General features: G+C 36.6%; 1 protein-coding gene across 1 annotated transcript; it reads right to left on the bottom strand.

Annotated features, from left to right (window-relative positions):
* Positions 1–407: 407 nt before the first annotated feature.
* On the bottom strand, positions 408–6,431 carry LOTGIDRAFT_233825 (hypothetical protein). The gene is made up of 6 exons (XM_009060741.1): positions 6,395–6,431; positions 5,576–5,729; positions 2,707–2,921; positions 1,887–2,135; positions 1,401–1,658; positions 408–1,189 (listed from the first exon to the last, which is right to left on the bottom strand). The coding sequence occupies exons 1-6, from the start codon at positions 6,414–6,416 to the stop codon at positions 459–461; spliced, it is 1,629 nt and encodes a 542-aa protein (XP_009058989.1). The 5' UTR covers positions 6,417–6,431; the 3' UTR covers positions 408–458.
* Positions 6,432–11,619: the final 5,188 nt, after the last annotated feature.

The raw sequence follows: 11,619 nt of genomic DNA, 5'->3' as shown, positions 1-11,619 counted from the left end.
CGACAGTGGACGTTAACCACTCTCATCAACTACAGTTATAAATTGATATATATTGAAACTTAGAGGAAAAATTGTTAATTTTTACCCCATATCGTATCGTGATCCCTGTATCGCGATACGTATCGTATCGTGGCATGATTGGCGCTACACAGCACTAGTATATACATAGTTAATACGACGGCTGCCTGAAAAGTTCTAAGCCAGGTACATTGTTTTCATGTATTTCTCTACACGGTCCTCTTTCAGGTTTAAACACTTTTGCCAGTGGTGCTGTAAGCTCTGCTGGGTGTAAATCAATAAAATATTTTGCACATTGAATAAAGTCTCTTTAAAAATATAAACGGAAAAATCCATCTTGTGCTATGGCTCTTTAAATACTTCATAATAATATATATTAATATAAACCAGTAAATATATATTTCTCTTATTGAACAATTACAAGCTTTTAAATAATCCATTTACAACTTAGTGGATATTAGACCATTTCCATCATAAATATAACTTAATGACTTGGTAGAATCTCTTTGATATTGTCTTAACGTCCAATTATCTCCCCTTGTTATATCTGATTCTTCTGACGTTACTATAGCAGAACCCGACGGATTATCACAATTAGTACTATTTTTTGAATTGTCTGCTACATAAAGTTCGATGTCATCCCAACCGACAAAACCACTGTCCTCCATGCTGAGTTGCGCCCCCTGAATGTCTGCTTCTATAATGTGCTCTGACTGAATAGAATTGATCAAGTTTCGTCTGGACGCTAAAATTCCGTTACCACCATTCTGAACGGAAGAGTTCCCACTAACACCCGGCCTCATCACTAAGGAACTAGATTCTAATTTTTCTAACTCTTTTTTCAGCTTTTTCTCCCGCTTTTTACGACTCCGGCGTCTGTTTGCGAGGTCATTATGTCTCCGAACTGTTCTCAAATGAGTGGGGAATGTGATAATGTCAACTAACACTATTAAACCTACGAGTGAAAACGCAACGATCACAGCCGTTGATCCAACATACGTTGAAGAAGGTCGCGGATCCGAAACGCTGGTTTTCTTTAAGATCGATTTCCTTTCTTTATAAACTGTTTCCAGTTCTTGAAGTTCTCTTACTTCTTCTGGTACGTACGATTCATTGGGTGGTTTCGATGATAATTCTATTTCTGTACATATTGTTAAAATGTTATTCCATTCTAAACGAGAAAAACACAAGATTCAAAATAAAATTCAGTGTTTAAATCTACTTTTCTTCCGGAAATTAGAATAAAATTTCCTCTATGCGAACAATAAAAGTCATCAAAATTAACCGTAACTAATGATCTCTGCAACGCCCGATCTATGTTGCACAAGAATGAAATTGCGAAAAATATAGCGGGAACTATTTTTTTCAAAGGTATAACTTACCGGAAGATGATATTATATTCGTTGAGGTGATGACGTCAAATGACGAAGAAATGACGTCAAAAGATGACGATATGAATTCAGGAGATGAAGTGACGTCATATATTGAGGTTACGTCATACATAGAAGTGACGTCATATGATGATGAGGTATACTGAGATGAAAGGAAGAAGGAACTTGTATCGTCTATGCTACTATAAATAGATGATGGGGTTGGTAATATACTACTTGACGTCACAGAACTTGTGTTCAATATTGTACCTAGAATAATATATAACAAATCTATTACACCTTAAGTTCGTCATTTTTGCATTTTCTTACAATCTATTTTAAATAATATTTGCTGTACAAAATTTAACAACATAAAAATGACTGGCAATTTTGCTGCAAGTAAATTTGTCAATGAATTTACTGGATGACATCTTACAGTGTAAATAGTCATACGACAATAACTGTCGATAGCACGTTTAAATGTCTGTCAGTTATTACCTGTATTACAATTTCTCTGATAGTAATTCCAACTTGGGTCGTATGCTATGAATGAGGCAGGCTTTAAATTTCTACTGACGTCACTCAGTTGACAGAATTGTCCAGACGGACGATATTCAAAACTTCGGCAGATGAAATCAGTGGCGGAATTACAGTGTTCTTTACAGTCCTCCACGCTTACTTGCTCTATAAGCTGCCTATTGTGAGATATCAGACTCGCTCCATATATCACCTGGTAAATACAGCCGCCTGAAACATGAACACCAAGATCTTTGATAAATAATAAATCACAGGGAATAGCTTATAGAATATATATCACTGTTAATGGGATAGTTCAAAGGATAAAACTATCCTGTCTAAAAATAAGATGCATATCATGTAAAGCTCTACGGCAGCAATGATATACATGTAATTTCTTTGCATAATGAAAGGTATGTCTGCATCAATTCATATAGACCCTCGGGACTACAGGTTAAGATGGCACGACACGAGTAATAAGATTACTTAGTGTATTTCCTTTAAACGTACTGTGTAGAATGATCACAACGCTTCATTGTGGGTGACGGCACCAACTGAAAATTTTGTGGCCCCTGCTCGGCCCCTTAACCAATGTTTTTTTAGAATTACGTTCGTGTGTGTTATTTTCATGTAAGAACCATACGTAGTTTCGTTTTGTATGTATACGGTTTCGCACCTAAGTTTCAGGTTAGATTTTGATAGACTTTGAAAATGAATTTCCATGGCGTATAAACGACAAGAGACCATTTCTTCATTTCGTATTTACATTTCACCTAATTAACTCAATATCAAAGTTATTTACCTTGTTTGATTTCACAAAGTGAAGGAAGTTTGCTGGAACAGTTTAATGGAAACCAATTATTAGGGTGCTTGAAAACCGAAGCTACACAGGACATTTCAATATCAGTTATAACTGGTAGTTCACCATTCCAATTATCCCAGTCTTTCTCTGTCCCATCAGTCCATGTCCAAATGTTGGGACTCCGCTGACGCAAGCCAACCCAGAACATCGAATCCCTGGAAAATAAAGATTTCTACATTATATCGAATCTACATGGTGGATTATTCGATTCGATGTGCAAATACACACAGATATTAGGAATTTTAGGTTGTAACATTGCGGTTAAGCAATGTTACGAAAGCACAGGCACAGGCATGCAGGTTTAACCTATAGTGAGAGAGTATTGTTTGTGAAGTTAGTTTGAACAATATAACATAATTTGTTTTAGTATCTATAATTGATTGGTTTCGTGAAAATTGGTATCTTTAAAAACTGTGGTGACTAGAAAATCAATCTGTTTGTCGCTAATATTTGAAGTTAATTTTACAGAAGGATGGTGGTTACTGGGAATATCAAAATATTCCCCAAATAACTGGGGACTAACAACTACTGTTACACAGCTTTATGGAACAGCAATCATTGGCTAAAGTTTTATGCAACGTTTCGACGTGTTTCCTCCGTCGTCCTCAGGCACATAATGAAGCACGTCGAAGCGTTGCATAAAACTTTGTCCAGTGATTGTTGTTCTATAAAGCTGTGTCTATATATAGTACTCACAATTACTAAATGCTATTTAAAGACTTTATTGTGGTGTTAATATTTAGTAAACTAAGCAGTTTGGAAAGGTTATTGTACATTTTAAACCTAGGGTACGTGTTTCTATAGGGGTCCAAGGGATTCATAAACGCCACTGTGATTTCCTTATCATGCGTCCTTGCTGCGGATTTATCGGTGCAGCTTTTCAATTGAAATGAAATGAAATGAAATGAATGGAGTTTTACGTCCTACTTTTCTGCACGATGTGGGCTAACGAAAACGGGCAACGCCATGCAGGGTGCAATGGGGAAAATTTTGCCAGGACAGTGGCATTAGTCTGCTCTTTTTCGATTTCCAACTGTCGAGGAATCTTTAACGTGCACAGCCTGTAGCACACGGGGCCTTGGTTTATTGTCCCATTCGAACGACTAGACGCTTTTTCTATGCCAGCCTCTCTTACCTGCTTTTCAATTGAAGAAGCGAAGAGAAAGTATCGGGCACAGATTTATGTTTTAATTTTTTTTATCATATTAAATCGATAATTTATTTTTTTAGCTCCGCTTGGTCTGATTTAATTGTCGTATTTTTTTTACTCATGTTCATTCGGTATGTTTTTAGCAATAATTTGTCTGATATAAAATGTAATCAAGTTGTAGAGAATATATGATTAACCAATAAGACAATAAAACTCGGGTTATTATCTAGTGAGGCTTTGTTTTGGTTATAAATTATTGAATATAGCCCAATACTACATCGTCTAATTAAAACACCCACTGTTTTTACACATAATATCATAGTTACAAGGGTCAGAAAAACTGATATCAAATCAATACGAGTTTTACACCCTACTGTTCTGTATTTTATTGTGCTCTTAATAATGATAAGAAATTCTTTCTGTTAATTGTGGCCAGATTAAAACGACCCATACCATATACATAATATATACTGAGGGGTAATAGAGCATAAATTGGGTAGGTTGTCAGAATTTTTCATTTTTCCATTGTTATTGAGAAACGCGTTCTACATGCTACGCTTTGATTGGTTAAAAAGAAGGTTGTAAGAGCGAGACAGAGGCAGAAAACTTGTAAGATTAAAATGAAGTCGAGAATAGTCAGAAAAAAGAAATTAAACAGTTATATTATTTTAATAATACTGGGAAGGATACAAAAAAATTGAAAGTGGGATGGGGGGGGGGGGGGGGGGAACCCGGGCCAGCCTCTTTTCCGGGGGGGGGGGGGGGGGACTCCCTGCAGCCCCTGCAGCCCCCTGCACCCCCGTAGAAAATCCACTGAACGGGTATACCCTGTTGTTAGATCAGACACCATCTCAGTTCAGTCTCTGTTTTTAAAAACCTATTGTAATCACCACAGGATATGATTAATAGTTTTTAAAACGCCCAGAATTTTGAGGCAGAGTGGAATATATATTTGACTAATTGGATGGTATTCTATAGAAAGAGTATCTAGGATTCAAATCGATTTTAAAACTATTCATTCTAAAAATAATACTGAAACTATTATCTTATCATTGATTATATTTTGTGTATGGCGGGCATTATCGGATTCTCTTAACTCGAGGGTGGGTTTGGCCTAAAAAAGAGAAAGCCTAAAAAAGAGAAAGGCGAAGAAATAGGCGAGAAGTGGAAAGAAAAAAGCGAGATAATGAGAAAGTGAGAAAAGCGAGAGAATAGCGAGAATTCGGGAGCAATATTTTTTTGTCTTCTCACCCTTGTCCCAGCTTTCTCGACTTCTCAACTTTTCGTCTTTTCGCGGTGCAGCATTTTTTGTCACTTTTTCACCTTTCACGATTTCATTCTCATTGCTTTCTTCCCCTTTTCCGAGCTTTCTCAAGTTCGAGGACACTTTCTTAATTTAAATAACTGCGGTGAAAGAGCGGTTTGGCGTTTCAATTCGGATTCAATGGTCTCGGGGAAAGGGGCTGGGGATGTTAAGGCTGACAAAAAAGTTTTTGAGATGAAATGCTTCGAGCATGTATTACAGATCCTTTATCAGTTGGGAATAGGATGAGAGCTGAACATCTTCTCCCGACTGCACACTGATTGGCTTCAATACAGCCAGGTAAAGAACACCAGGACCTAGACGTCATTCCAAGATTTCAATAGACCGGAACTTACCCCGATAGATTGAGACTCCCTATAGTAGATAAACTGTAAACAGTTGCTAGGTTACCAGTAGATTCCTGACATTGTCTTTGAGCCTCAGTCCATGTCTGGTTGGAACTGTTGATGAAATATTTTCTCCCATATGAGAACTCGTTTTTACTTTGACCTAAAAAGAGAAAACACAAATTCATAGCCATGAAAACTTATTAAAATTCCTGTGACTTAAAAAAACGGAACTAAAAATCGTGCATTAATGGAAAACGGACGCAGTAGATGCAGTAGAGCAATGTCAATTCGTTAAATGGTTCACAATGACTAAAACCTCGATGGTAAGCTGTGATCACTACTACTTATTAGTTCAGCTAGACATTTCCCGTTTCTGAGACCACGGTGCGATTAAACCCCGAAAATGGTGAACTATGTCCTTATACAAAATTATAAACTGTATCAAAAAAACCCATAAAATTATCGAATGATATAAAATCGTTTGGTGAATACAAATTCCTTATTGTTTGAAATCTTTATGCTGTGCTGGTGCAAAAGGAATTCAGGTCTTGCTTGAAGAAATTTAATGATTCCAGCTAGTACAGGAATCTATCATTGACTGAAAGCTGATTGTTTTGATGTGAATAGTCCGAAACACCTGCCTCTATTCCAGCCTCTTATATCAATTTTGAATGTTGTTGGTCAGTGTAGAGACAGAAAGATTAGGCCTTGTTTTATGGGATTTTTGCCGCACCTCCAAATGTGTGGATGTTTTAAACCTATTTATTTAAATCTGATCCGCCAAACCCTAATGCATTAGGAAAGATGGATATTTTTCAGTCTTACCATCATAGTCCCACAACACCATTTATGTCACGTTTGCAGTTCCATTATTTTTTTTTAAACTAAACTGATCTCTCGTTAGCCATTTAAAACTGCGTGCGCAGCCAAAAGCTCAAGGGTCACGAAGTCACGTGATACTAACAAAAGTGACGATGCTGCCCAACACTAATATACAGTCATCTTAAAGGTAATTTAATATTATGTTTTGTGACTCAACTCCAGCCGATAACTGTCAAAATATCTATCAGTGGCTGGAATACAGGCAGATGTTTCGGACTATGATGTGAACTGTTGACGCTGGTGTTTCTAATTAAATGGTTTAGAAATCTGCCAAACCGTTCAGTTTAAATCAATATAAATTACGTGGTTTAACATTCGATAACATTTTGAATAAAACAGGGTACAAATGTACTTACAATGAAATGCCTTCGCTTTCTCTACTTCCCCAAGAGTCCCTCACACCATAGTGATTACTAGTCTCGTATGGTTGTGAATAACGAATAGCGGTCATAAGTTTCGAACGCAGCTCATGTAACTGAGCTGACTCTAAATGATTATTATAAATAGGTATAGTTCAGAAAAAAAAATCAGCAAATATTTGAAGGGAATTAAGAGCTTTAAATATTTTCGTAATATTTTCTCCATCATTATCAGATACACCTCATTTCAGCGACCCATTGCCATACTACCCTCAAGAAAGATCGACTAGAAGTGACGATAGTTTAAAGTGAAGAATGTTTCTCAGATGAAGCCAGAGCCACAGTACCATGACGTCAGGGACTACTACAGAATCAAACAATTCCTTCCCCGAAATCTATTTAATCCAGACGACTAAACGCTTTGTCAGCCCCCCTTACCTACATCACCGACATGGGGAAACTTGTTGAAAAATCCTAAGGTATGTCGACCTATGTCGGGATTGAACCCTGGACCTTCGTGTTAGTGAGCACGCGTCTAACTCACTGAGCCATCGCAGCTCCCTATGGGCTAATGAAGATTTTAAAGAGGTGTATACGAGTGAGTTCATCAGACCCATACCTTGCTATTGTCACATTCGATCTTATTATGGATTTCTTTTACTTATACATCCCAAATTGAAAAATTATGCATATATACCACTTAACCAACTGACCGAAAAAGCAAGCAGAAAATCTGTCAATAAAGAAATAGTTATCCATAAAGACGAACCCAGTTGCTTGAGGTCATTTAATTACACCATGCCACTCCAAGTAGAAATCATTAATTAATTAAGATAAATGAGATGGTATAATATGATATTGGTAGAAAGGACTGTCTGATCTCGGATGGTTCCAGTGCAGTACTGAGTTCTAGAGTTAAGGTTGAGGGAGACAAAACATCCTATCTTAATTTCACCCAATCTACATTACAATTTCGTTTTGTTATTATTATTTTTTTCTGCCACAATTGTAATCTAACATGACCATTTTAAATTACTGTGCCGAACTAGTAAGCAGACCAATGGCAGTTTCTGTAACTAGAGTGAAGGGGTTTAACGTTTATAACGTCGCAAACTTCATAAACAACCCCAATATTTGAGTGTATCGATAGATCTATTGATTTTGGGCGAATATCTACCATCATTATTTTCTGGGCTGATTAAGACATGGCGAGTTGTGACAGCCATTAATATCTTTTATAGCCAGTACAACCATAACCATAGCATGAAGTTGGCAATAAAAAAATAGCGGTCGATCAAAAGCTAACGCCAAACAGCAAACAATTTTATGGTCACTTAAAATTAAAATCTGCAAAATCTGGCAAATATCCTTCAAGGATCGATATACGCATTCTAGAGTAGGTCTTAACTAATTTTGTGAAATATGGAAGAATACATTTTGATTTCTGTCCACTAAAAATGTTTTCGGCCTTGCAAATGAGATGACTGTATTCTCTTGTGGTCTCGGATTACGGCATCATGAGTAGGGCGAATGAGATAATCTTTCTCTGAAGAGATATCATAATTGGCGGTTGAGGCTATCCTGTAACGACCTGGGTGTAACTAAACATATATTATTAATATTGAGAGAAGAAGAGGGTATTGTTAGTTATGGAGTGTGTGTATATTTCTGTATTGTTATCAACAGGAAGTAAAATTTAATTAACTCAAGAACCAACCAGTGGGATCAGTCCTTACGCACTAACGGAAACCAATATGTTAAAGCCAAACGATGACGAACTTACGTAGACCGGTCATTATCTGTCGAAATCGAAACTACGTTACAACCGGATAGGGAGCTCATGACTTCAAATCCAGTGTAATAGTCGAAGTCGTAATGAACGCAAAGAATTATACTGAACTATTATGCTAAAGCCAAACGATGACGGACTAACGTAGACCGGTCATTATCTGTCGTAATCGCATTGGAAACTACGTTACAACCAATTGCCGCTCCAGAAACAACGAATGAGGAGCTCATGACCAGTGGCGGAGCCAGGTTTACGTCCGAGAGGGGCCGAGATATCTGAGATTGCTCAAAACTCTAACCTAGTTATGAGATTTTTGCCCGAAAAACTTGATTTCGGGGCTGCGAGGGGACTTTACCATTCTGTGGGCCAACAACTGAGCTCAATGTTCACAATCAAATGAAACATAAATATCCTCAATGCACTGGTCACGAGAACTAACGGACGAGGATTCGGTACATATCTATATATAGAATGAAAGAGGGAGTAGTGAAAACACACTGGCACCAACGTTGCATGACAAAACATACAAGCGGATTACAAACTGATGACAACCGAAACTAATTGATAAGGCGTGGTCGTTACACATTAGCTACTGTAAAGCTCCAATATTCTGTTTATTGCGATAAGAGCAAATTTGATATTCAAATAACACTTTATATGAATAAAGGAATAAAGAATTTCAATTCCGAATATTTCTTGAAAATCTCGACAGTCTAAAAGGACATCGTTAATCAATTACTGAACTATATTCTCTAAATTCAAATACCGATAAAATATATTTGATAAATACGGTGGAGTTTCCTATTTATTGATTTTTAATTCTTGATTAAAGCTAGATTTTGTTGCATCTGACATCAAAATGAAAAATGCGAAATGAATTTTTACTAGTTGCAATCTGAATCTAAAGAAACAAGACTTGAGCAAAAATTCGAAAATCTGTAATTAAACAAGACAGATTTTAGGACTAGATTTAAGCTAAGACTTACAAATAAAACGTACGAAGTTCGTCTTCGATTCAATGACAGAACTTTAGAGAGACAAGGCATAGTTCAGATTCAGATAGTTATGGTCAAAACTAAAATATTTGGTCGAATCTGAGACAAGCTCATAAGAAGTACGAAGCGCATTTTTAGTATTTTACCTAGCCTTTGACGCCATTTGACGAAACCAAACATTGAAAAGCGTCTTCGAGTCAATGACAGAACTACAGATAGACACAATAAAGCATAGCCTGGCAGTAGGGGGAAAAATGGGGGGGGGGGGGGGTGGTTCAGAGGGGGCTGTCGGGAGTTTTTTTCGGGCAAAAATACTCATAACTAGGTGAGAAATTCGGGCAATATTTGGCTCCCTTCTCGGATGTAAACCTGGCTCTATCATAAGAGCCTGGTTAGTTTTTATCAAAATGTGAAAATCCAAACACTCTATCAGAAAGGCCACAATATTGTTTTTGAAATCCAGGGCCCAGGAAAGCGCCACCTTCACAATGAAGATACCAGACTTTTGAGAAAGATAATAAATATTTGATATATTCTGATATTATGTTCGTGTTAGAGGAAAATAAGACAATAAAGATTTATAATACATATTTTATAACTTGAGGAAGAATGGACAGTAGGCCTACTTAAGATGAATATTTCAGTATTTCTCATTACGTGATATTTCCTCATGGAAGGGAGTAATAGACCTATTACTTGTGAATATTAATGTATTAAACGTACATTCAAAGTAAAGATCTCGGGGTAATGTACGAAGTTAAAGCAACCAGAGCTGTGAGATATTCTTTTCTTCCATTGATGAAATCCTTAAATTTACATGCGACATTATTTTAAGTTGTGCATTAAAAATGATGATTTGCTAGGTTCATAAAATCAATTCTGAATAATTGGCATTACATGTAATTCTAATACAAAAGGTCTGCTGTGAAAGTTCCGCTTGTACTCTGCAACATAGATTTAGCTTTACGTATATTGCATAAGATTGACAACTGTACTCAGACCGATTCAGCTTCACGAAAACTGTTTGTTAAATAATTCTTATAATATAAACACACCGTTTACCTAGAATATCTTTAAAATGGCGTGACAAGAAAAAAATATAACAATTTTTACTTTATTTATGAAATTGTGTGGTGATGTATCGTGATGTCACGTGAGATCAGGGTCCGATGATCAATCAAATAATGTCATAAAGTTGTCGATAGTTTATAAAAACAAACAAAATCAACTAGTGGTGAATACAATACAATTAAAAATGTCAAGGTTAAACATGGGGATCCTTCCATTGTTTGATGTTTTTATTTGATACCTAGGATAATGACACCAAGAGATTAAGATTTTGAGTACAGAAAAATAACCAAAGGCGGAATTTGCATTGACGTTTTTTTAAGCATTTGAATTATTGCAGGTCGCATGCGCTGGAATGAAAAAGAGCGTATAGTCGTTTCATAGTTCATTTTTTATCAGGAAAGGGCACGTTTTCGCCATCCATCATTTCCTCACTGTAGCAAGAAACAGGCCCTTCATTGATTGGTAAAAGAGTGCAAAGGTGGTAAATAACATCAAAGATTACAATCAAGACGAAATATTCAGCCAAAAGATTTTCTCAAACTCACCTTCAACAGCGACCCACAGAAACAATATCTGTATCATTACTTCTCTAATAGTCTTCATAACAACTATCATTATTACTACCTGAAACATAACATTATCATCTAAATCATTGGTTATATTGTGTTATATTGATAACTGAAACTTTTCAAAACAAATGAGTAGAATGGAGTGTTACGTTCTACTCTTCTGCGCCTCATTGGGCTAATGAAGACGGGCAACGTCATGCAGAGTGTTAGGGAAGCCTGGTTGAAAAATCTCGACCTATGCTGGGGTTTAACTCTGGAATTCCATGTTAGTGAGCCTTCATCTAACTTACTGAGCAACCGTGGCTCCAAAATACAGGGGCAAGTTTAAGGCAAATACAACTGGATGATATTGTCATAACCAATTGATTCTTTAGTCCCCGAATTA

The sequence above is a fragment of the Lottia gigantea genome, assembly GCF_000327385.1.
Source record: "Lottia gigantea unplaced genomic scaffold LOTGIsca_44, whole genome shotgun sequence".
Lineage (NCBI taxonomy): Eukaryota > Metazoa > Mollusca > Gastropoda > Lottiidae > Lottia > Lottia gigantea.
The sequence above is the reverse complement of the archived record's forward strand: the minus strand, read 5'-3'. Positions and strand labels throughout refer to the sequence as shown.